Source organism: Phlebotomus papatasi, chromosome 5 (genome assembly GCF_024763615.1).
Source record: "Phlebotomus papatasi isolate M1 chromosome 5, Ppap_2.1, whole genome shotgun sequence".
NCBI lineage: Eukaryota > Metazoa > Arthropoda > Insecta > Diptera > Psychodidae > Phlebotomus > Phlebotomus papatasi.
Window position 1 is genome coordinate 737,738 of NC_077226.1, and position 27,977 is coordinate 765,714.

The 27,977-nt window shown below is 34.1% G+C and overlaps 1 protein-coding gene across 1 annotated transcript; it reads right to left on the reverse strand.

The window, feature by feature from the left end:
- Nucleotides 1-88: 88 nt before the first annotated feature.
- Nucleotides 89-27,976, reverse strand: LOC129808731 (transcription factor E3-like). Its single transcript, XM_055858525.1, has 6 exons — nt 27,180-27,976; nt 23,338-23,701; nt 23,088-23,270; nt 11,834-11,996; nt 737-1,143; nt 89-668 (listed from the first exon to the last, which is right to left on the reverse strand). Exons 1-6 carry the CDS (start codon nt 27,320-27,322, stop codon nt 342-344), a joined length of 1,587 nt encoding a protein of 528 aa, XP_055714500.1. The 5' UTR covers nt 27,323-27,976; the 3' UTR covers nt 89-341.
- Nucleotide 27,977: the final 1 nt, after the last annotated feature.

Here is a 27,977-nt window from a genome sequence, read left to right on the forward strand (position 1 = left end):
CTTAACAACAACAAAAAAAAAGAGAAAAATTAATACAACAAAAAATCCGCTTTACTTTTCGTTTAAAAAAAAACAAAAGGTATTTCTGTTTTTTTTTCTTATTGCTTCTTTTTTTTAATTTCTTGTTTTTTTCTTTTTTTGGTATAGCGCTTGGAATGTTTTCTTTTTAAAAATAGTTCTTTTTTTAAAACTTTTGATTGGGTTTTTGTTTTGTGATTGTGTTTTATTTTATTTTATTTTTTTTTTAATTGTGGGAAAGTTAAGTTCGCTGGGCCAAGGAGGAGGATGATCAGTGAAAAAGGGGGAGGGAGACGGAGGAAGATTGGGGTTTTAGGCGCAGGCTAGGCGCTGAGGTCCATATCGAGATCTCGGTCTGGAGAGCCAAGGAGACCATGTGATGAGAGCATTGGATCACCAATGCAACCAAGATCGATGGGAGCTGTACTGGATGAGAGCATTGGATCACCTCCAGTTAGGCCACAAGTACTACCAGAGCTACCAGATGGCACCGGAAAGGGACGCCTGATGCTTAAATGATTGGTTTTGGTTCGTGTTGGCGGTGTTTGGCCAGATAAAATGTCCGATAGCATTGGATCACCATGATTAACATGTTCATCATCCATCAGATCTTCCAGCTGACTTAGGCTGATATCACTGACATCTGGTAGCTGCATTTACAAAAAAAAGAAACCAAGTTTATCAAAGCAAAAAGACCAAGATATCATCCCAAACTGACCTTTCCAGCATCATCAAGGAGCATTGCTGTATCCTCAAGATGTGCAGCTGCTGCAGTTATTCCAAAACCCTCCTGCAATGGCATCAAACTACCCTGATACCCTCCTCCTCCGCCTCCGCCTACGCCACTTTCACTCAGCTTATGCCTAATCTGGAGCTCGAGTTCCTTAATCCGTGACAAAAGGCGCGAATTGACCTTTTCCATCTCTTGACTACGCATTTCCGATGCTCTCAAACGTGTCACTTCATTCTTAAGGCATTTTATGTACTCAACCGATGATTTGAGAATGGTACCTTTGTTGGGACGCGTATCCCGAACAACTTCATGAAAAGGATCAGGATTTTTTGGCAGAAGTGATCCTAATTCCTTTATTCTGTCATTTATATTAAATCGTCGGCGTCGTTCAACTGAAACAACAAACAAAAGAGAGAGAAAACTTTAACTCTCTAAAAACATTGTAAAATAACTATAGTACAAAGAGGTAATTCCAATGCTTTATTGTTAAATTATTATTATTCTTTGTTCAATTTAAAAATTACGGTAATATTATGCACAAGAACGTTACTGCGATGCTTTTTTCTAACTCCGTTGAATTCGATCAAACTCGGATTCCCAACTGACCAAAGTTAACAACCAACAGCTCTGGGTACCAGAATGTTAACAGCGCTGGTAACAGTTTTGGGCCAGTGGAAAGTAGCATTGAGTTGGCCTAAAATTGTTACCAACGCTGGCAAGTTTTTAAGGTACAGCACACGAGTAGCGTAACGGCGAATTTCGTAACTAAAACGCGTCTTGTTCAGTATGACATCTGGACATTTTCCACCGCGGAAAATGCATAAAATTTAGTTTTTTGCGGTATCTTAGTGGAAAACTTTTCTTCTGAAAGGTAAGTTTAAATCAGTGTGCAAGTTTTTTCTTTATTTTCCTCAAGAAAGGGACAGATAATCCTAACCGGCTTATGTAGGTGAGATTCTTAACGTGAGCTAACTCGGAGTGCATGCAAATTCGATTTAGAGCTGAAGTTGGGAGACGCCATTCAGTTATCTTGAATCAAATTCGTGAAATTATACAAATTTTGTATTTAAACCAAAATATCAAGGATTTGGATGGAGTGACAGAAAAGTGATATATGGGTGAAATGTAGACCAGAATGTTCTCTATAATTTTCCCATAGAACATGATCTCATTGATTACTTAGAAGCCAAGATAATCGAGGTTTTTTGTTTCTTAACTCGTTTTTTCATCCAGAGTGCCCCAAGTAGTCATTTGTTGAACTTCAACTATATCAAAGAATTGTTGTATTTTGTGGGACTTTCCATTTAAAACCATATTTTAAGTGTCTTTGTGGAGTAGAGGCAGTCAAATTGGCATCTGAGTGATTCCAAAGCGTTATTATAGGAAAAATCAATTTTTTCACACTTAAACGGCAAAATCGGAGTGATAGCGTAGTCTGAGCGGAAAATGATGTATGGATGAAATGTAGAGACAAATGTCCTCTACAGTTATGTCGCAGTAATCATCAAAATCGGTTCAGCGACAGTCGAGATAATTGAGGTTATGTGATATTGAAATTGGTTTTTCGACTGTGGCGCCCCTGGTGTTGGTCCCACGAAGTTCAAATATTCTAGAAAGTTGTAGCATTTGGTGAGATCTTTCGTTTAAGCCCTCATTCATCAAAATCGGTCACATAGAACCGGAGATATGATTTTTTGAATTTCGTGAACTTTGACCCCTCATATCTCCGGTTCTATTGAAACCACAGCGCACATACGCACCATTTTGGAAACGTCCTAGACTGGACTACAACATACTAAAATTTGATTAACTTGCACAATGCCGTTTTTGAGAAAAATGTCTTTGGATTTCGATGAATTTTGACGCTATCACAGCGCCATCTGTGGTGACTTTTTGAACTTCCATCTGAAAGTGCTCATCGAGACGAAACCAAAAAGGTAAAACTTATGTCGATATATTAATTAGAACCGGAGATAGAGGCCGGTCAATGTTCGAACTTTGACCCCTTATAGCTCGGGTCATGGGTTATGGATCAACTTAAGGTTTTTTTTGTTTGATAGGTATAATCAACGGCTACAACATACTAAAATTTCAGCCCGATCGCATAAGGAATTTTTGAGTTATTTAACTTTAAAGATTTAAAAATTTTCTTTTTAATAATAGCACCCCTAGCGGTGGTTTTATGAACTTGCGATGTTAGAAGAGAAAGTGGCATTTCACGAGAGCTTTCCAAAAAGCCCTCATTTTTTAAATTCGGACAATTAGAACCGGAGTTATGGCCATTTTAAGAAATTTTTTTTGGACCCTTATAGCTCGGGTCAGGGGGGTCGGGGGACCTTAAGTTTGGTATTGATGGAAAGCTCTAAGGCCCAGCTATAACATACTAAAATTTGAGCCCGCTCGATGCCATAGGGGCGGAGCTATTGAGAAAACAAAAAAAGGGGGGTCTTCAAAATGGCGGAAGGAGGGGTGGGGGGTGGGGGGTCAATGCACCAAGTTGCAATTTTCATGCGATATATAACCTTTGCCGAAAACCGCAAGTCGATATCTTTTTTAGTTTAGGAGCTATTAAGCTCCAAAGAGCGGCCGGACGGCCGGCCGGACGGCCGGCCGGCCGGCCGGGAACGTAACTTAGCCCCCCATATATTCGTGATCAGGAAGTGGCGAAACACATTTTGGCCAAGTTTGAGCGCGATCGGAGGACATGAAATTTTGTTAGGATTATAGTAGGTGAGATTGTTAAGAATCTCACCTAATACTCTCATAAGTGCCTGAAATTGCGTAGATTCGTGGTTTTTTTTTAAGATTTTCCGATTTTCCACGTCATGCTGGTCTGAGATCGGCCAGAATCCCTTAAATATCGCATTCGTAGCCCTCATTGATGAACTTCCAAACCGATTTTCCACTTCCGGCCAGATATTTTCGCCCAAAAATAGAAAATTTCCCACAAATTATGCAAGTGCGCGACCTCCCAGATTTTAACGTGTTTTTCACGTCCTGCTTGCCCCTAATTGGCCAGAATTCTTTTCCATTCTCCTCACTGATATACCCTCTACACGATTTTCCACTTCCGGCCAGATATTTTCGCCCAAAAATAGAAAATTTTCCACAAATAATGCAAATGCGCAACCTCCCAGATTTTAACGTGTTTTTCCGTCTTGCTGACCTGAAATTGACCAGAATCCTTTAGATGCATCATAAATAGCCCTCACTGATGTACCTTCTACCTATTTTTCCACTTCCGGTAAGAGAATTCCACTCGAAAATAGAAAATTTTCCAGGAATTGTGTGAATGCGCGAGCTTGTTAATTTTGATATATTTTTCGCATTCTGGTTGCAAAAATTCATCCTAAATCACTTGGATTTCCCATCCAAGGTCTTCACTAGTATACCCTTTCCACGACTTTCCACTTCCGGCTAAAAATTTCTATCCAAAACGAGAAAATTTTCAAGAAATCATGCAAGTGTCCGCATTCCGGAAGTTGCACATTTTTTCTTATCACGCTGACCAAAAATCGACTAGAATAAATTGGATGTCTAATCCACAACCCTCATTGGAATAATATTTTTTACGATTTTGCACCTTCGGCTGGAAATTTCTTCCAAAAAATAGACAATTTTCCAGAAGTTACACGAGTACGCGGACTTCGGAATTTTTATACTTTGTTGATCGTCATTGTGGCCAGAGATCTGCTCAAATTCCTAAAATGTGTTTTTTACATCACTTATTGGCATACTTTCTTCAGGATCTTCAACTTCCGTTCCGACATTTCTGCTTAAAACCAAAAATTAGACTTATCATTTTTTTTTATTTTTTCTTACATGATCCTGGGGATGAATCACATGAACCTGTGGGCCTGAAAGCGGATTTGGGAAAGTCTAGCACGGAGAAAATTCCGACAGATCATCCCAAAGGCAAGAGACAAGAGGCAAGGAGGCAAGAGACAAGACAGCACCAGACAGCTTGAGAATAAGTGCAACAATTCCTGCCTCATTCGGTATTTTTAAGATATTGTGATTTTCTTTATTTTTTTTTATATGAAATAAAATGTAATTTAATTAAAAAAATGTTTTATTATTTAAAAAAGTAAAAAACGATTTTGAAAAACTCTTGTTAACACAGAAGTAACGCTGGTGTTAACAGAATGGTAACAACTCTGGTAACAGAATGTTAACAGCGACAGCTAAAAATTTAGCTATTAGTTCCACTAGTGTCCACCATGAACGCAAAAGTGTCTCATTTTGGAACAAAAAGTCAGATGAATTTGTTAGGCAACCTAACAACTCTGTTAACAGAGTTGTTAACAGCTGGTTACCAACTGTTAACACCTGGTCTGTTGGGATAGTAAAGAGAGAGGTAATTCCGATGCTTTTCATAGAGTGCAACTTTAACGCTTGTTTTTGGACTGATGAAATATTTTTTTCTAACTAAACGATGAAGATGTCTGTTCTGGATTCCAAAAATGCAATTTTTCCGAGAATTTTCCTTCAATATTTACCACAATAAAAAAACAGTTGATTTTGAAACTGTTATACAATATTAGTGACATCTGTGTGTCATTGTGAAGGAGCTTTTTTTGACATTTCTTCGCGCCACTTTGAAAGAGACGAAACTTTTGTCTCTTTCTCTAGTGTTGTCAACGCCATTTTTTGCGATGGCATTTGTTTACTTATATTGAGGAAATTGACCGCAATTTCCTCAAGATAAACGCGTGGAGACCGCGGAAAAGTTAGCAAAATCGCGAGTGGGGACTCCCGGGAGTCCCAGTGAAGTGGGGAATAAGCGTAAAATGCGTGGGAAGGGCTTTAATTGCACAGACTTTGGTTGTATCCATCAGTGAGTGAGATAGAAAGTGTAGTGAAAAATAGGCAACAAAGGCAATTTTCCCGGTTTTTCCGGGTCAATTGCCTTGTGGCAGGCTCCGGGGGGAGCCTAATGCAATCTGGGAATATAAAATCAAGTGAGAATAGTGAGTTTTGTGTTGAAAAGTGCTCCCCTAACTTAATGGTGTAAAAGAGAAAGAAGGTGAAGTGAGGAAAAGTGTCCACAGGCAATTTTCCCGGTTTTTCCGGGTCAATTGCCTTGTGGCGGGCTCCTGGGGGAGCCCAACGACATCGGGGAGAAAAAATAAGGTGAAATTAGTGATAAGTTTAGGGCAAAAGTCCATCCCAAACTTATTGGGGTTTTCCATGGATTTTCCTGGGAATACCGAGCATTTTCCTCCGGGAAAATGCTTAAAGTAGATGGATAGGGTAGTGTTGAGTGGTTTTGGGGCGTCCGATGTTCTCGTGGCGCCCCAAATTGGACGGAAATACCCTTCCGGAGGAGATAGCTTGCTTCCACGCATCCGGAAGCTTATTTCCGTCCAATTTGGGGCGCCAGAAGGACATCGGACGCCCCAATATCACTCAACACTACCCTATTTGTCTACTTTGAGCATTTTCCCGGTGGAAAATGTATGGTATTCCAAGGAAAATCTTCAGGAAAATTCACTAGAGGCTCCTTTTGGCTTCCGGGAGGGGGCTGGAGGCCGGGAGGAGCCTCCAGCTAATGTGTGGTGACATGTGTAGTGTTCTTGGGGCGTTTGGTGCACTTACGGCGCCCCAAGTGAGTGTAAAAAGTGCCTCCGGAAGGAGAGAAAAGCCTCCTCGGCGAGACAAGATGTCCGGGAAGGATATAGCTGTATCCGGAGGCACCAATGGGGGACGCGGGGACAACGGGAGATGCTGGAGGATGACCCCAGTAGCTCCAGCAAGGATCTCCAAATAGCCTCGTAAGTTTTTTTTCCCATTTTTTTTTTGCATGGAAAATTCGAAATTCAGTTATAGTAAAGCCATGTAATTCCGATGATTGCAAAACTCGGATGCTGCGATCGATTTAACTCCGATAAATCCACTTAAAATATAATTTATATTTTTATTTTCATAATTAATCACTGCAGTAACATAATATAACTATTCTACTTTAAGAAAAACCAAAAAAAATATTTCATCAGTCCAAAAACAAGCGTTAAAGTTGCACTCTATGAAAAGCATCGGAATTACCTCTCTCTTTACTATACTCACAGAGCAACATTTAGTGGCTTTTGGTGAATTTTCCTAAAATTTCCTTTGGATTTTCTTCTTGTTTTAGACATCGAGCAGCAGGAGCGGAAGTTCAGCGAGGCTACAAGGTTAGTGTGCATGCCACTGAGGGAATTTCCACTGGCATTTTCCAAGAGAGAGGTCCACCACATTTTTAAATGCAACCCTGTTCACATGGTGGAAAAATTCTTCAAAATGTTCTAGATTACTTTTAACTCTTTCCGGACCACAACATATCCAGCGAACGATTTTCAGTAAAACTCACTTTATTGTAAGTCTTAGTTGTCAAATATGATACTTTTGTAGAGAAAGAATTTTGTCCGCCTTTGGGAAATTGGAAAACTCTCTTTTGGGTACTCTCGTCCCCTAAAGAACGCAAAGGATACAAACTTGGATAAACTTCAATTTTCCAAAAGCCAATAATATCAATTTTGTGAATTATTTTTACGTGTCAAATGACTCCTTTACAATGTTGATCACTAAAACAAGAAGAATTATTGACCAGTATCTTGTGGGATGTCTAGGAAGTAGTCAAGAAGACACCAAATTCCTCCTTGTCAACAGATTGCTCATAATATTTCACACAAAAACACTTTAAAACACATTTCTCTCAACACGATGATATTGCAGACACATTAAGCTTTCTCAAGAGCCAAAAAAAAACACTTCTGGGCAATTAGAATTCACCAAAATCTGGAAGAATAGGAAAAACTTCCTTGAAAGCAATCTCCCTCGCTGCTAAATGTCAAAATTATCGGCCATATTGGCAAAAATGTCGCTCCCGCTTGGAATTTTCTTACAAGGTGGTGTCAAAAATCAAATGGCGGGCATTGGCGGGATAACCTTACATTTGACCTCTAGATTTTTGGGGACGAGAGTACCCAAAAAGTTTGAACAAGTTTTTTGAGAATTTAAGAAAAAAATGTTTTTCGAATTTATGCAATCTGTAATTGTTAGTTATCATACTTATTGGCCCTGAGAGGTTTTTCCTTATTCGGGTCTATAAATATCAAAAAAGTAACAAAATCTCCAAGGAAGCAGAAAATCGAAAATTCACAATTTTTGACCAAGAATATCTAACCTCAGAAGTTAATTGGGATCATGCAAAAAATATCCTAGATTTGGACATCCTTATAGTTTGTAATTATCCAGAAGAATCGGATTTTTATCGATTCTAGAGAGTCTAAAAAAATTATTCTTTCCATGGGTACCCAGAGTCCCAAAGGAGACGAAAGAGTTAAGAATTATTAAACGAAATTTGCATTATTTATGTATAAAATATCGTTCGAGTTTGCCACAATCCAAATTCGCAATGAAGGAATCGCACCTCTATAAACTGATCTAGGCTTATCACTGGCTTTTCATAAGTTTTTCACAAAATCTATCCTTAAGTGGTCGACATTGGATACTTTACTTTAGTTGAAATATAATTACTGCTCGAATTCAAAGAGAGAGCAGTTATATAATTGCCTATTTTTCAACTTCTTAATGTTCTGGAGCTTAAACGGTAAGAGATATCGACTTCTGGTCTTCGGTGACCCCTCCTCAAATGACATTATCTCGTACCCAACCTCTTTACTTTTCCCCCCTCCCTTTTCATACGTTCCCTATCCCTCAAAAATAGGTCAAAAATGAGCTTTTTCTAATTTTGCAAAAAAATTGGTCCGAGCTTTTTCAATGATTTTTGGATATGTTTTGGACCTGGTCCAGGCGAACATTTCGCCCAAGCATACCTATGACCGGAAAATTCGCCATTTTGAATTATTGAAGGTCAAAGGTCGACTACTTTAGAAGGCTCATTTTTCTTTTTGCTTAAAATTTGATTTTTTTAGAAAAGTATTGCAAATTAGAATCCGGCTGCATCGGTTTTCATCGGTAATGAATCGGTTAAGTACTGATTTTTTGATTTTCAAATGTTTTTGTGATTGATTTATGAATCAATTTAATCTCTAGTTGATCAGTTATTCCAAAAAATTATGCAAAAAGCTAATTCACAGTGAGCTCTGTCTCGTAAGTTCGAGAATTCCGCAAAGCTGGGACGCTTTGCCATCTCTTTTTTTATCCTTTTATTTTACATTTTTATTCATTCTGCACCGTAAAAAATAAAAATAAATTAAATTTTAAACTTGATAACTTGATTTATTGGTGTGCGAATATAGTTTTGCACAGCACCTTACTATCCTCGCGATATATCGAATTAGTTGTAATAGGTATAAGCAATTACCAGTCACAAATGTGTCTTCCAAAAAAATATTTGCTATTTAGGGTAATGTGATATAATTTGGAATTAGTGTTATAAGTTGGACAATTCTCCGGTACAATTTGGACATGGCTTTTTTCTTGATAAAATACAGTACAAAATTCAAAATATACAAATAAAAATGAAGTACTAAATTTATCAAGACAAAAAGCCCTATCCAAATTGTACCACTTTACCCTATATTTGTGTTTTATGAGGCACTTTTTAGGCTAATCTCTCTATCAAAAAAAAAAAGATATCCTGATATCTCTAATCACTCGTAAGAGAGCACATTTTCTGCGCCACTAGGCACACACGCCATCACTTTTCCTTGGGCCATGTGAAAATCTCCGATAGGAAATGTCTTTCTCATACAAATCAACAATTTACAACCCAGAAAAAAAATGCGGCATCAAAAGATGACAATCAATTGCCCTCAAGTAAAATATGACTCTCAAAAGAACATTTTTTTTTTTTACTTTTTGTCGTCATATCAATCAAAAACCTCTATTTTGGCACGAAAATCGAAGAAGAAGTTGTAGAAAAGATTATTAAGTATCACTGATAAATCTCTATCAAAAAAGGCACACAAAATAGCAAAGAAGATAAGTCTTTTTTTTTTCTTCTCTCTCTCTCTCTCTTTTCTTATTCTTCTTCTGAAGAAAACCAAACGACCTTAAACACGTGTTAACATCATTAAATGCTATTTATGCTGAAGTAATTAGCTAATACATCTCTTACATAATCCCAGCAACTAATGCAAATTACACTGACGTTATTTATTGCAAAGAAATTGTCACAAGTTTTGTTCTTTTATCACAATCATTTTCCCTACTATTTTCTTCATGGAAAATGAGAAATGTTTATCTTCTGTCTAGGAACATTTCTATGAGAATTTCCTAGGCTTTTCAAAACCGTTAAGATCATCAAAATCGGACAGAAATTGGTTTTATGGCGAATTTTTAACCAAAACCTTGCAGAGGGTTCTTTTGATAAATGTTCAAAAAGAAAATTTGGAGCGACTTTTCATTAATTTCTTTTAGGGAAACCCGCTTTTCTTTTTAAAGTGTTAAATAGCGAATTTTGTCGGATTTCCAAAACCGTCGAGGTCATCAAAATCGGACAAAAATTCTATTTTTGGCGAAAATTTTTCCAAAACCTTGCAGAAGATTCTGTTAATAGATGTACAAAGGGAAACTTTGAAGCAACTTTTCATTAATTTCCTTTAGGGAAACCTACTTTTCTTTTTCACGAGGTAAATAGGAAATTTTCTCAGATTTCCAAAACCGTCAAGATCATCAAAATCGGACAAAAATTCTATTTTCGGCGAATTATTAACCAAAACCTTGCAAAAGGTTCTCTTGTTAAATGTGCAAAGGGAAATTTTCAAGCAATTTTTCATTAATTTCTTTTAGGGAAACCCACTTTTCTTTTTCACGTCGTAAATAGGGAATTGTCTCGGCTTTCCAAAACCGTCAAGATCATCAAAATCGGACAAAAATTGGATTTTTGGCGAATTTTTATCCAAAGCCTTGCAGAAGTTTCTCTCTTTTAATGTGCAAATAGAAACTTTGAAGCAATTTTTCATTAATTTCTTCTAAGAAAACCCACTTTTCTTTTTTAAGTAATAAAAAGGGAATTTCCTCAGGTATCCAAAACCGTCAAGACCATCAAAATCGGACAAAAATTCTATTTTTGGTGAATTTTAAACCAAAACCTTGCAAAAGGTTCTCTTGTTAAATGTGCAAAGGGAAATTTTCAAGCAATTTTTCATAAATTTCTTTTAAGGAAACCCACTTTCTTTTCTAAGTGTTAAATGGAAAATTTTCTCAGATTTCCAAAACCGTCAAGATCATCAAAATCGGACAAAAGTTAGATTTTTGGCGAATTTTTATCCAAAGCCTTGCAGAAGTTTCTCTCTTTTAATGTGCAAATAGAAACTTTGAAGCAATTTTTCATTAATTTCTTCTAAGAAAACCCACTTTTCTTTTTTAAGTAGTAAAAAGGGAATTTTCTCAGGTATCCAAAACCGTCAAGATCATCAAAATCGGATTAAAATTGGATTTTTGAGGAATTTTTAACCAAAACCTTGCAAAAGGTTCTCTTGTTAAATGTGCAAAGGGAAATTTTCAAGCAATTTTTCATAAATTTCTTTTAAGGAAACCCACTTTTCTTTTTAAAAGGGTAAATAGAGAATTTCCTCAGCTTTCCAGGACCGTCAAAATCATCAATATCGGACAAAAATGCAATTTTTGGTGAGTTTTTAAATGAAATAGTGTTCCATAGCATAGCGTTCCTGAAGGAATGTTCACAAATAGGGAAACTTTGAAGGTGTTTTCCTTCCATTTCCCCCATGAAAACTTATTTTCATTTTGAGAATGTTTTCTAGAAAATCTCTTTGGCTTTGCAAATCCACTAAGATAATCAAAATCGGTTTTAAAATGGATTTTTGGTGATATTTTTTAAATAATTTTGCTCAGTTTTCCCAAAATTCAACCAAGTTTGTGAAAAATCGTTGGGAAAATGACTGGGAAAAGCATGAGAAAATCAACAAAGAGAGAGAACAGAAAAAAAAACTGAGGTCATCTCAATTGTTCAAAAGAGAGAGAAAAATACTTAATGAAGTAAAATATTAAACAAAAAAAAAAAAGATAAAAATAAAACAATATAATTGTTGACATCCGTTGCGATTGGGAATTGTGATCAGTAGATTTTTCCTCATTTGGAAAAGCACACACAAACACAATGGAAAATCTTACTTTGATTGTGATTGTCCTTCTTCATTCGGTCCTTCTTTTCCTGTTCCGTCAATTGCTGTGGCTCCTGTTTAATGCTCGTTTCCGGCACCTTTTCCGCCTTAAAGGGATTTCCACGGCTAAATTGGGTATCATAGTAGAGAAATTCATCGATGAGCTCGTCAGCCTGAACAAATAAAAAGAAAAAAAAAAAACAGAGGGAAAAATTACTTTAGAAAAAACGAAAAAATAAATAAAAATAGAAAATCATTTTCCAGCACGACACGTGCCACAGAGAAAGGTCAATTGAGCATGAGAATGCAATTAGAATCTCTCTTTACATGCAATTTTTCCTCAACCGACATTTTCCACGCCGCAGACAGAGAGAAAGAGACAGACTTATTCACAGGTTTCTTCATAACATTTTCATCTTATTAAAAAAGAAAATTCCAATTCAATTTAATGTTTTTAAGTAATTAATTTTTTAATTTTTAAAATTAATTTTTAGAAATTTTCAATAACCTAAAAAACATGGATCGTTCTTTTGACTTGTACAATTAATCTCAATGTAAGTGAAAGTCAAAAGAACGATCCATATTTTTCTAGGTTATTGAAAATTTCTAAAAATTAATTTTGTTTAATTTGTAGACCTGAAAAAGGGGACAACAATCCCCGAAACGTCGTAAAGAGAAAAAAGGAATAAATCCTAACCAGGTCAAAACCCGATTGCAAAAGGAGTATCCCAGAATGAAGAAAAAGTTTATCAAAAGCATATTCTTTCAGTATTTTGACATTTTTGCTGTATAGTGATATTATTGACTTAAGAAGTCTACAAAATGTAAATATGATATACGACGACATCTTGTAAATTATAATCACTAAAATATATAAAAATGTGTTATTGTCTACTTTTCTTACTTATTCGGGTTATAATATCTTGATTTTATCTTTTCGGAACAAAGAGAATATTATGGCGTGGAAAAATGCAGATAATTGGCGCTGCCAAACCCAAATTAATGGAGAAATTATTCACAAAATGTTACAGTGCAACGATATTTCTCCAGAATAGGGATTAAAAGGGCTGTATTCTATCAAAATTTGCTGTAAAAATCGGAAAACCATAAGTTTTTTTTATAAATGATGTAATGAAAAAAAGCAATAAATTCATTCAATTTTATTTTCTTTAATTTTTTAACTAATATTGTATAATCTGACGGAGAACAGTTATTGAATTAAACTTTAATACGCAATAAAAGTGCACGAGACACAGAAAATGTAACTGAATTGTCAAAGATAAATGAATAGGATAAGTGCTCATAATTTTGGACAGTTTCTAAATTTGGACACTTTGAGGGTAAAATTGGACACTAAAAATAAATTGATTAAAATGATGGATTTTTATTCCAATATTTGATGAATAATGAATTCTATCTAAATATTTGTTCTTTTTGGAAGATTTTGACACTAAATACGTTAAAATTTGAATATGATTTGAGTTGAAATTGCTTTGTTGAAAATTCAGTGTGAGCAATTGCTTACGAGAAATATGACAGAACTTCGTGCCTTACTTCAGTCTTATTTAGTTTTGGTGAAGTACTAACAAAGTTTGTTCGCTGTTTTTGAGTGATATTATTGAATATTCATTGAACATTGTGTTGATTCACGTTACTGATGATTTGTACATTTGACCTGAAGTGAGATTTGCCTTGTGAATTATATTTTTCGTGTGAAAAATGGGAAAATTTTTTAAGACATTCACCAGTGAGGTGATGATTCTTATTTTGGACAGGTGTTTTTCTCTCGAAATTTCGTGAAGTTTTAGCTTTTGTGATGACTAGGTTGGACAAATGCCTGGAGAAACAAAGGAGCATCATCTCTACGAAAGAGATGTAGCGAGAAATGCCTTGAAAGGCTCCCGGAAAGGTCAGGGAATGAGCGAATCCGCGCATACTTCGAGTACCGAAGTCAACTCACTTTAATGAATGATATGGAAAGTTTCCGGGCTTCTTGTGACATTCTACGTTTCCCTTACATGACCAGGAAGAGGACTTGGTAAGATTGGTTCATGAAATGAAGAACAATGGGCATCCTATTGAGGCGGATTAGCTGTCCAAATTTACAGCCAAGTTGGACAAATTAATAAACAAGTTGTCCAAAAGAAGAGCCAAGGTCACCTCTACTTATCAATTCATTTTTAAACGTATTAAAACTAATTTTAGTAAAAATGAGATGATAAATAGCTTGCCAAGTGTCTAATCAACCCTTCTGAAAAGAGAGTAACAAGAAATGTCAATTAGTATAGAAAATATCGCACTTCAAACTTGGAACTTCGATGCTTATAAGCAGACTGTCCAAAATTATAAGCACTTCCCCTATTTATTCGAGTAAAATATTTGAGCAAGTCTTAAAGAAAAATTTAAAAAGAAATAACTGTTCTTAAGTCGATAGTTATAATATTGGTATTACAGAGTGATTATACTTTATTTAGTGCTATGCTTCTATTTTCTTTAAACTAGTTAATTTCTAGCATCCTACGTCTTTATCTTTATCTATTTACGATATTGCTATTTTCTGTTTCAATAGCTGTAAGGAATTACATATTCTATCTCTAACTATATTCTTCTGTAAGACATGTATCAAACCGAATTTTTGAAATAAAATTATATATATATATATATCAAAATCCCGAAAGCCAAAATCCCGAAAGCCAAAATCTCGAATTCTTAAAAGTGTTACAGCTACTCCCACGATTGTATCCACGCTTGCTGGAGGCAAAGGGAAATCTTCTGTGTCTTAGGAAATTATTCTAAACATTCATCAATTTCAGGATTTTTAAAATTCGGGATTTTGGCTGCCACCGATACATATATATTTTATTTAGTGATAATCGATACATTTTACCGTACAAGATGACGTGATTATATCTAAAATAAATAATTGTTATATTTTTATGTAAAAATTCCCCATTCACCCGAATATGGACCTCTTTTATACGGTTATATAGAAGAAATTTGTAAAGTCTTCGTCATCGTTTTCATATAAATGTTAGACATCTCTACTCATTTATAGCGATAAATGCTCCTTGGGTATATTTCGAAGATTTTTTTTTTTGCTTATTTTCGCGATTTCTAGGCATCACAGTTCACATTGACCGATCGCCAAAAGGAGCCAACAAGGAAGATTCAGTATTGTGATAATTAATATATTAATTTATTGATTGATTTAATTGAGTAATTAATTAAAATGCATTAATGTTCTTCTGACTGAGTTGTTATTTATTTATTTTTTTTCATTAATCTCTCTGCATCTGACTAAGTACTAAGAAATAAAACTATAAATAAAGAGAATAAAAAGAAGAAAAAGAAAGAAAGAATGAAGGAAAAGGGGGTCAACATGTCTGGGAAAAAGTGCATTGGTTGTACTTGACCCCATAAAATAACCCTCCCCCAAAAAGACCAAAGTAAAAAGCCCAAGAAATAACTAAATTCAATTTAGACTGACGATTGATCATTCAAGATAAAGAAGAAAAATGCAAAAAGAAATAAAATAAAATCCAAAAAGACAAAATCCGATAAGACGATGAAAAGAAAAAGAAAAACTTTAATACTTCTTCATGTGTTTTTTTTTATCATTCCTCGTGGAGTTTCTTCTGTAATGTGTCTCTCTCTCCAGGGCAAAAGAGATAAGATGGGGGCTTTGGTATTTCGTAATTCATGCGATAACTCTCTGTGACTTGAGACACTTGGGAATAGCATAAATCCATCTCCTCATCCCACTTGAGACATCCCAACACAAACTTCACTCGACACCAATTTTCTAACCCAAAGAAACATATTTTAGAAAAAAAAGACTTCCAATTTAAATTTTAAATTGAATTTAGGGCACTTTAATGCAGTGATTTCTATGTTCAAAATCTTTAAAAAAAAATCCCAGAGGGAATTTAAGGAAGATTTTCCTACAACAAACTACAGTGGGACCTCGATAGAGTCAATTTTTTCCTTTATAATTGAACTAATAATATTATATGATTTTACTATGATTTTTTCGAAATTAAAATCAGTGTTTTGGTGTATCAATGTAACATTTTTAACACAAGAAAAATATTTAAATACATGGTAATATTATGATAAAATTACTATATCTAGGATATGTCTCGAGAATTTTTGAGAATCTCATTGAAAAATATGCATTTTCCCCAATTACACTATGCAACACAGTTATAGCAACACAGAAATAGTGTTAAAAATATTAAGGAATAAAAAAGATATTTCTTAATCTCTGAGAAATTTGCTGAAATTATTGATTTTATATTTTTGGAAAATGACAAAAACCAACAAATGAGGCATTTAGAGTGATCGGAGCGCGATGTCTTAGATAAGCAAAATTGCAGTCCTAAGTAGTGCCTATCATCTGGAGTCAATTGATTTTTAATATTTTGTTTAGTTTATTTTATACAAATTTTTAAAACCTCATTTTAAGACCACAGTTTTGGTAATTTTTAGAAAAACTCTAATTTTCCACCATGAAGGAGTGGTTTTACAAAGTTTTTTGTTATTAGCAAAGTTGAAGCACAACTAATGACCTTTCCAACGGACCCACATTTTTTAAGTTCTGTCCACCAGAATCTGAGATAGAACGGATAATGTAAGGCAAAGCAGAAAAAATATTAAACTATTAATCAAGCTATTACTAAAAAATATAATGTATGAACATTATGAAGGTATATTATCTGAAAATTATATGCGTTGTATGCTATAAAAATAACTTAACTAAAAAATGTATAGAAAATATCAGTTATTTTCTATTAATATGAACAATACGTTTTATTTGATAAATTCGAGTTAATATATTGGTATTTTCCCTTAAAATTATGACTACATGTTTTTATAATCCATAAATAAGTCATAATATAATCCATTTTTGAGTGAAAATGTGTAAATCTATGTCAAAAATATCGAAAGTATAATTACTTTACATATTCTTGCTGTTATGTTCACATAATGTCGTTAAATTGTATGAACATCATTTTTTGATATATTTTAGTTACATTTGTTCCGTAAGAGAGACAAGTTATGTCCAACTTGTGTTCTTTTTATATAACACTGCCAGTTTGTCAAAATCTGCTTTATTTACTAATCAGAGATACATCTCTGAGTTCAAATTTGTGAAAAAAGTGGTGTGTTTCACAAAATTAGAGTATAAAAGTGCATCAATGTCTGCAGTAGAGTGGAGTACTGAGTTAGAAGTGAGAAAATTTAGCAAGATAAGGAAAATTCACGGATAAATAGTCAAATAATACTGTGTTTGTTTGCTAAAAATTTCTTTCTTTAATTACAGTGTATAGCGGGAGTGAAAGTGTTAGAACATACTTTTCTGATCATTTGTTGTAAAACTGAGTTGCAGAAAATGTGCCCAGAAATGCCGAAAAAGTTCACCAAAATCATAAAATTGGCCTGTTTTGACACTTGATGTTGTGTAGTTACATTATTGTTGTAAAGAATCCGTATTGTAAATACAATGTACGACATAATGTAAATAAAATAACAAAAATGTGTAAAGACGTATTTTCTTCCGCATTTCTCGCTTTATCAGGTTATAATGTCTTAATTTTATTTTATCGGAACTAAAATAGGATTATGGCGTGGAAAATTACAGAAAATAGGTGATGGCAAACTCAATTTAATGGAAAAAGTATGCAAAAACATTGACGAGCACCGATATTTGCCCAGAATTGTTTTTAAAGTGATGTATTCTATCAATAAACTCAATAAAAACCTGAGATCTATAAGTTTTTTTTTAATGATATGCTGGAAAAAGCAATAAAACCACACAATTTTATTTTCTTTAATTTCCCAGCTTTCTATTACGAATTTCAAGTCGGGAATGTAATATTGTTCACTAAAATTGTATCCTCTAACGGAAAACACTCATTGCATTAGAGTTTCATACACGATAAAAGTGCACGAGGCATACAAAATGTTACTGAATTCTTGAGGACAAATAATAATTGATTCGAGAAAAATATTTGAGTAAGTTTTAAAGAAAAATTCCAAAGAAATGACAGCTCTTAGGCCGATAGTTATAATACTGACATTACTGAGTGATTATATTTTGTTCAGTCATAATCGATACATTTTGCCGTACATAATGCCGTGATTATATTTAAAATAAAACGTTGTTATATTTTGGATGTAAAAATTCCCCATTCACCCGAATATGGACCTCTTTTATACGGTTATATAGAAGAAATTTGTAAAGCCTTCGCCATTATTTTCGTATAGATGTCAGACATCTCTACTCATTTATAGCGATAAATGCTCCTTGGGGTATAGGAGAAAAACCAAAACCATATTCTTAAGCAGGGGACTCGACTCTATCAAACGTACCATGTGGGACCTCTGAGATAGAAAAAAGTTGTCAATTTTTTGCATTATGTATTAGGATATTAGAACAGAACATATTATGAGTGTTGAAATGCTACTTATTCTTAAATGCCTTAAATTAGTTGTTTGCATATTAGGTGGCGAAAAAGTGCTTACATGGCGAAAAGGGCTGACTCTACCCTACTTCATTTATTAAACAAAAACTTCACAAAATAATTCATTTTCATTTGCTGAAGACACATGCATACATAACCTCAAAATGATTTTAAATGTAACCGTCGATAACTCCTCCGGACTACGGCGATCCGGATTACAGAGCGGGCACTGTATTTACAAAATATAAATTGGGTTAATTTTTATTCTCAATACAATGCCCCCCATTTTTGATACAGAAACGTCAGTTTTTCTTTTTCTTTTTCTTTTGGATGGATTTGTGACACGAAGTTAATCACTTTTTATCGCCTCTCTTGCGATTTTGTCCCTGAAATGCGCATTTGTAATCCGTGATCGTTCAATTACGCGCGGTTTTTCTTCTCTTTCTTCATTTTTTTTTTTAAATATTGCTTTGAAGAGATTTCATTGAGCAATATAATTTGAGGTTAAATCAAATTGATCATGCCGGGAGGGAGGAGCTGTCAGACAATTTCGTTTTTTATTTTCGGTTTGACAGGAAAAGGAAGAGAAAGAAAAAGGATATGGTAGTGTACCTTGTGACGTCTGGTGATAATACTGTAAACTGGCATCTTGGGACGTCTGAGTTGAGGACGCCGTGCCCTGCTCTTGGTACCCTTCTTTACCACAAATACACGAGGTATCATTGGAAGAGGAAAAGGGACATTTTCCACAAGATTTTCCCCACATTCAACTACAAAACACAACCACATACGCACCACATTGTGAATCAACACAATTTTTCCTTCGAGCGCGCCAAAATTCGCGCACAAAACTATTTTATTCCATTTCGCGGATTATTTATTTATTTATTTTTTTTTTTTAAATTGGAAAAACTCTTCAGGATTGAAAGAAAAAAAAAACAAGATCAAAGAGGAAAAATTCTGAGGGAGAAAGAGAGAGAGGGAGAGAGAGAGAGAAGTGTCTCATTCACCTGCCAATCTACAACTGATCTCAACATTCACGGTATAACTCTGTTCACCTGTTCATGGCGCCCAGGTAAAATGTATTAGACTCTCTCACTCTCTTCGCGATCGCAATTCACAATACGAATTCGCCGATCGTCCAAGATAAATCGTGCTCAGATGCTAATCCCCAATGCAAAGCCACGAAAAACCACCCAACAGGGTACTTCATACAATATGCTTCTTCAAAAGTAACATAATTTTTTATTAAATTAATTATCTAATTCATTAATTAATTAATTAGAAGAGGGATTTTCATTTGACCTTGAAAATTCATTTCATCATTTGAGCAATTTCTTCTTAGAAAACCTAATACGGTGCCTTGGGAAAAGTTTGAGGGAATTTTCTCAGCTTTCCAAAACCGCCGAGATCATCAAAATCGGACAAAAATTGGATTTTTGGTGAATTTTTAACCAAAACCTTGCAGAAGATTCTCTTGATAAATGTGCAAAGGGAAACTTTGAAGCGACTTTTCTCTAATTTCTTCTGGGAAAACCCACTTTAAAAAGGTAAATAGGAAATTTTCTCGGCTTTCCTCATTGGGCAAGATCATCAAAATCGGGCAAAAATTGGATTTTTGATGAATTTTTAACCAAAACCTTGCAGAGGATTCTCTTGATAAATATGCAAAGGGAAACTTTGAAGTGACTTTTCATTGCTTTCTTTAAGAGAAACCCACTTTTCTTTTCAAAAAGGTAAATAGGGAATTGTCTCTGCTTTCCTCATTGGGCAAGATCATCAAAATCGGGCAAAAATTGGATTTTTGATGAATTTTTTACCAAAACCTTGCAGAGGGTTATCTTGATAAATGTGCAAAGGTAAACTTCGAAAGGACTTTTCAATAATTTCATTTAGGGAAACCTACTTTTCTTTTTCAAGTGGTAAATAAGCAATTTTCTCAGCTTTTCAAAATCGTCAAGATCATCAAAATCGGACAAAAATTGGATTTTTGGTGAATTTTTAACAGAAACCTTGCAGATGATTCTCTTGAAAAATATGCAAAGGGAAATTTGAAGTGACTTTTTCCTAATTTCTTCTGGGAAAACCCACTTTTCGTTTTCAAATAGTAAATAGGGAATTTTCTCGGCTTTCTTTAATTGTCAAGATCATCAAAATCGGACAAAAATTGGAATTTTGACGAATTTTTAACCAAAACCTTGCAGAGGGTTCTTTTGATGAATATGCAAAGGGAATTCAGAAGCGATTTTTCATTGATTTCTTCTAGGAAAACACACTTTTCTTTTTGAACAGGTAAATTGGAAATTTTCTCTGCTTTCCTCATTGGGCAAGATCATCAAAATCGGACAAAAATTACATTTTTGGTGGAGTTTTAACCAAAATCATGCAGAGGATTCTTTTGATTAATGTGCAAAGGGAAACTTTGAAGCGACTTTTTATTAATTTCTTTTAGAGAAACCCACTTTTCTTTTTAAAGAGGTGAATGGGGAATTTTCTCAGGTGTCCAAAACCGTCAAGGTCATCAAAATCGGACAAAAATTGGATTTTTGGTGAATTTTTAACCCAAACCTTGCAGAGGATTCTTTTGATTAATGTTCAAAGGTAAATTTTGAGGCGACTTTTCAATAATTTCTTTAAGGAAAACTTACTTTTCTTTTTTAAGCGGTAAATAGAGAATTTTCTCAGCTTTCTAAAACCGGCAAGATCATTGAAATCGGACAAAAATTGGATTTTTGGTGAATTTTTAACAGAAACCTTGCAGATGATTCTCTTGAAAAATATGCAAAGGGAAATTTGAAGTGACTTTTCTCTAATTTCTTCTGGGAAAACTCACTTTTCTTTTTAAAAAGGTAAATAGGGAATTTTCTCAGCTTTCCAAAACCGGCAAGATCATCAAAATCGGACAAAAATTGGATTTTTGGTGAATTTTTAACTAAAACCTTGCAAAAGATTCTCTTGATAAATGTGCGAAGAGAAACTTTGAAGCAACTTTTCATTGTTTTCTTTTAAAGAAACCTACTTTTCTTTTCGAAAAGGCAAATAGGGAATTTTCTCAGCTTTCCCTAATCGTCAAGATCATCAAAATCGGACAAAAATTCTATTTTTGATGAACTTTTAACTAAAACCTTGCAAAAGATTCTCTTGATAAATGTGCAAAGGAAAATTTTGATGCGACTTTTCATTAATTTCTTCTAAGTAAACACACTTTTCTTTTTCAAATAATAAATAGGAAATTTTCTCAGCTTTCCAAAACCGTCAAGATCATAAAAATCGGACATAAAATCGTTTTTTGGCGAATTTTAAAATAAAAGTGGGGGTCACCAAAGACCGGAAGTCTCTATCTCTGACCGTTTGACACTTATCTCAGTGAAACAAAGTTGAAAAATTTCCATATGTATGTTACTTTTTTTTCTCCTTCTGTTTATCATTCAAATAACTAAATAAACTTCTCTGCTACATTTATTTCTTTCTTTTTTTTTTGTTTAAATTGAATTCTCTGGGTTTATAGGCAAACAATTGAAAAGAGAGAGAGAGAGAGAGAGAGAGCGAAAAAAGAGGTGATCACCTTGACTTAAATAGTGTCTCAACTTTTAATTTTCTTTCGATGGTGCTCAACAACAAAATAAAAAAAAAAAAACAATAACCAAGAATTAGTTCAAAAAACTTTGACATTAAATTTAAATTGAAATTAATTTGAATGGAGGGTCCCTTTTGGCAAAAAGAAGAAGACGATAACTTCCATTATATCATGTTCATAATCAAACTGATTAAATATATTCTAAAATGATTCAATAATCTCTCACGCATACACAGCTAGAAAGAGAGTCATTCATGACATACAAATACGAAAAAATGAGTGAGTAAAAACCAGAGAAGATCAGAGAGAAAGAGTGAGAGTAAGAGAACGAGAGAGAATGAAATGAATGGGAACGATGGAGAGTGTCAGGGTCTCAATTCACAATTGCCATTAATGCCCTCTCCCCATTAAATCATTTCTCTCAGCATTTCCATAAGACATTCTTATGGAATTCCCCTGGACATATCCACAATTGATCCTCTTCTCCTCTATCTATGGGATTTTATTTGACCTTGAAAATTCATTTGATAATTTGAGCAATTTCTTCTTAGAAAACCTAATATGATGCCTTAGGAAAAGTTTGAGGGAATTTTCTCTGCTTTCCAAAACCGTCAAGATCATCAAAATCTGACAGAAATTCTATTTTTGGCGAATTTTTAAGCAAAACCTTGCGGAGGATTCCTTTGAATAATGTGCAAAGGCAAACTTTGAAGCGACCTTTCATTATTTCCTTTCAAGGAAAACTACTTTTCTTTTTGAATAGATAAATAGGGAATTTTCTCAGCTTTCCTTAATCGTCAGGATTATCAAAATCGGACAAAAATTCTATTTTTGGCGAATTTTTAAGCAAAACCTTGCGGGGGATTCCTTTGATTAATATGCAAAGGAAAAATTTGAAGCAATTTTTCATTAATTTCTTTCAATCAAACCCACTTTTCTTTTCCACATGGTAAATAGGGAATTTTCTCAGGTTTCCAAAACCGGCAAGATCATCCAAATCGGACAAAATTTGGATTTTTGACGAATTTTTAACCAAAACTTTGCAGAGGATTCTTTTGATTAATGTTCAAAGGGAGACTTTCAAGGAACTTTTCATTGATTTCTTTCAAGGAAACCCACTTTTCTTTTTGAAGTCATTTTTGAAGACTAATCATTAGAGCCAATAATCATTAAATTCGGTTAAGTAGATATGGCAGAAAATGAAAAATAGATTACAAACTTACCTCGCCAGATGTCGTGCTGGTAGCCACGGAGCTGATACTGGGTGAGATGGCTGTGTCTGGACTAGCAGTGGAAGAAATGGCAGCTGCCCTAGAACCATGAATAGGTCCAGGTGGTGGTGGGAGTCCTACGGGTTGAGGATAGGTAGCTCTCTGGGTGAAATCAGTGAATTCCTTCGGATGTTGCTGTCAATTTTCAACATTTTTAGTTATTGGTTTGTGTATCAGAAAAATGGTGAATGTCTGTACTTACATATTTGAAGGATTGACCACATTCAGTCCATGTTGATGGATGGTGAAAGGAGTCATTGAGGAACTTTCGTACTTGATTTTTCTGCTTCTGGATGACATGGTACCTTGTTGGATTTTCCAAGGCTGTCTGAACTTTGAGCACCTGAGGCGGTACTTCAACATTGGCCAGACTAACTTTGAGGCTGGATGTTGAGGTTGTTGTGGCCTGACCCGATGATGACGTAGAGGATGGACTACTTGTTGGTGGTGGCTGAAGATTTGCTCTACGTTCAGCTTCGCGTCTCTCGAGATCTTGCTGCTGTTCCCGTTGCAGTTGCTGCCGTAGATTTGTTCGTGACGTCAAAGTGGCCGTCTTGAAGGTTGGCCTACGTCGAATGACAAAAAAAAGAAGGAAAATAAGTCCTGAAGAAGTACTTATTAAATTTAGAAGAGAGAGTTCTGTACAGAATATTCAAATGGATGATTAGGTTAAGAAAATGATCAACTTAAACAGACAAAAAAAAAACCATATATATATTTGTATTTTTGAAGTGAAAACTTGTTATAGTTTTTTTTAAATTTATTATACAGTTCATGCCCCTGTCGGAGTACAACAATTTGGGATTATATCAAAAACTATATATTGTTCTTGTTTTTTTTTTGTTGTGCTTAAAATGGTAGGCACATGTACAGAGAATATATTTTTATTGAATTTAAAATGTGACTGGTGTTACAAATAGAAAATTTATCAGAAAAATTCAAAAAAAAAAATTGCGAATTTTACGTCTTATTCATATAGGTTTTTGGAACTGTTATCCTCATGCAATCATTATAATTTTTGAGCCAATAACATAACATTAGATACTCTTTGATTTGGTCCAAGTTTCAAAATGATTGCATTTGGTTTTATACTAAAACTAAAAAATCACTTAAGAAAAAATGAAAAAATACACCAACTTTTGTACGGAAAATGTATGGGACTGGCACTAAATGGTTAATGGTTTTTAATGTCCTTAATTAAGTCATTATTTAAGTGCTTTAATAGGTTAGCCAGGTACCATTGATATATTTTGTCAATACTCTGTGCCGGTCGGGTTAAATCAAGATGTTTCAAGTATAAGGTGGGCCAGATCGAACCGCCAGTGACGTAGATACTTTTACCCGACTGGTACAGTGTCGACAACTCAGATTTGTCAAACATTTGTAATAGAAAAATAAGAATCGAATAATGTTGCAAAGATTAATTAATTTTCTTTATAAGTGAAAATATATTTATTGTTCCTCGGCTAATGAACTTCAAATATGTATAATATTATACATTTTGATTTAAGAAAAACATCTTTTTACTAATATGACCACATTGGGTATGATATTAAAATTGCCTAGGATAAAACATCGTCCATATATGCCATTAAACTCAATCATTTCCTTAAATCGATTTTCCATTGTTAAATTTTAAAATTTAATCTTATTTTGCAGCTAATATGTTTAAAAATTGCATTCATTGTACACTTCTTAGTCAATTTTCAATTTTATTAAGTTTTTTGAAAAATTATAGACTATACAGAAAAAAAATTCACAGCATTCTAGGCAAGCTAGCCTTACCGGCCAATTCAATGTATGGGGTAGTGGAGCACCACATTTCTCTTTTTACATCGGATTTTATAGTTTCCATATCGATAAAATGGTTTTTCCAACAATTTTATTACCAAAGAAAAAGTAACACTTCAGAAAAATTAAAATTTTTTTTGATAGTTTGTTTCACTAAAATGATAGTTCCAATGAGTGTATTAGGCCCAGGCTTGTAAATAATACCTCGTTTAATGTTTCGACAGCAATATTTTCAGAAACTGTTCGAGATTCAGAGACATGTACCTTCACATTCGAATGTAAAAATTGTACCATATGCCTTGGAACAAATCGATATTGCTTTTTTTTTTGTCTTGTAACAAAAAATTAAGAACTTTAAATACTAAATGAGGTAAGCAATGGATCTTAATGAATTACAGATTCTTTTTGTGTAGCAAAAATTAAGATTAATTTTCGATTTTTCCGGAAAAAGATGGTAAAGTCTGAACTGCAGAGAGCATTTTCCCTAGCGTAACTTTCTCTTTGTGAAAAAATTATTTGATAATATTTTTGATTTAAATTTTAAAAAATAGACCAATAATCAGAATATTGGGAGATAATTCCAAAGTGCGGTAAAGTGCCAAATCTTTTATAAAGAGTACAACATCATACATGAATAAACAATTGAATGGGTTTTACCACAATGAAGACTACAATGATCAAAAAAGGTCACGTTTTAATCCAGAATAGAAATTATGCGAATAACGCAATTAATTCTTAAAAATTCTGAATATCGTAAATATTTATCTCTCAAGTATTTCAATATTCAAAAAAAAAAAAAACTCGCTAAAGGCGAGAAAATGCCAATTTTGCCTTAGTGAATTCCCCTCGTTGGCAAAATTTCATCAGGTGATGACATTTTATAGGTTTCGGGGCATGAAAATTGATTAAAAATCACAAAATACTTGTAAATGTAAAAATAATGGATAAAAATTAAGTCATATAAGATCCAAAATAGTCGTAAAATTGTACTGAAAGAACCATAAGTTGAGAATTCAAATGCCACCTTAAATTTCTTTTCTGAATTGCTCTTGACAGTTCTGAAAAAAAAAACTCATTCCTGATACATACGTAACCGATGTCAATTTTAGAGGAAAATTTTAGAAAGTGTTGGAAAAAGAATAACTTAATAAAATAGCTTTTTGTTAATAAAATCAATGAAAACTAATTTTAAGATTTTTCTTGTTTTTTTTCTTAGTTTACAACAAAACAAAAAATGTGGAAATCTTAATGGGGAAATGGATTTATGAGTCCTTAGAACCGTTGTAGAAGTCTTACGAAATTATAGAAAATTTAATTTGCTTTTTGTTTAGAATATCTGAACTCGACATTTTATATCAATTTGGTATTCTACGTGATTTATAGAATTCTGTATCATTTTCCTTATTCTAAGTTTTTTTCCAAAGAAAATACATTAGTATTGAAAGTTCTGACACATTTGTGATTTGCTCATGCAATGTATGGTCTGCCGGGTTTCGTGGAAATAATTTTTGCCCAGTGGAATTTTGTGGCAAAAAAAGGATGAGAAAAACAGAAACAACATCAAATATTAGTTTAATTGATAAAAAATAGTCATTACTGTAAACAATTAAATTAATAATTTTGATATATTCCCAAGATTTTATAGAAATGTATTCGCATGAAATTTTGGCGCGAATCACGAACAGATCATTTTTGACATAACCTCCAAAAAGTATCTACGTCATCACCAGCCCGATCTGGCCCACCTTATTACTTTGTTATTTCTTTTTATTCATCTTGGGGTTAAATTGAGTCTGTTCTTATGATTTTTTTTTACATTTTTTCTATCACGAATTCGACCCTGTTCTATCTGTCTTTCTCTTTTTCTCTTTTGGTCAATATGAGGTGTCAATGGACAGTGGTGCCATCTCCAAATTATGATAAATATCATTGAAGTGAAATTGATTAGGGATCAATTGCGCATCGACTTGAATGATCGTTCTCTCTCTGTCACTCTTGATATTTCCTGAAGGTGTCCTTCGCAAGGACACTTTGAGAAGCGAGAGAGAGAGAGAGAGAGAGAGAGAGTAATCTTTTGAGTGTCAAGGCGATGTTGATGGAGGGGATGAAGGGGAACTATCAATATTGGGTTTTATCTTTAAAAGTTCCACGAGAAATGATCGTGATTGAGAGAGAGAGAGAGAGTGAGAGAGTGTGAGTGAGTGAATGAATATTGGCTCTCCCTCTCTCTGTCACTCCTTTGGATTAACTTACGATTGATCGGCAGGAGGAACAGTTTTGGACTTAAGCTCGTAGAAATCACTGGGTTTAAGTAACATGCTAAGGCTTGTATCATCCTCAAAGACGCTACAATCGAAGTCAAAATCGTAATTGAGATCAACACCAGATTCGTCCATTTTTTTTCTTCTCTTTTTCCTTCTCTTTCACAAATTGATCCCCCCAAAAAATTTGTGCTCTCTCTCTAACTCTCCCAATACAACTCACAAAAAAGGCACACACACAACTTCACTTGATCTATTAAGTCACTTTAAACTCCATTTAAAGGGGAAATATTTTTCTTCACTCCAAAAGAAAAAAAAAACACTTAAAATCCAATATGATACATTTCACCAAAAAAAAAAAAAAGAAAATTAGATAAGAAGTCGATCTCAATGGGATTTTTCCGCGCTCTTCAATGACGTTTTCCCTCAATTTTTTTTCTCTGCTTTTCTCGCTTGTCACTCGAGAGAGAGAGAGAGAGAGAGAATGAGATAGAGATAAACGTTTTTTTTTTAATAATTTCGGAGTCAATGAAAAAAGGGGAAATATTTATTTGGTTTAATTTTTGCAGCACTCTCACACGATCCGGAGTCACTTTGTCAACTGACAACACGAGAGAGATAAATGTCTCTCAGCAGCACTTTGAGACCTTTTAATCTTAGCTGTTTTTTCTTCTTCTTCTTCTTCGTCTTTCAACTTTTAGAGACTTAAATATGTATTATTTTGAAGAATTGGCGAAAAGCCCGCTAGATAATCACAGAGGAAAAATGCATCTGTATTGGATTATTTTGA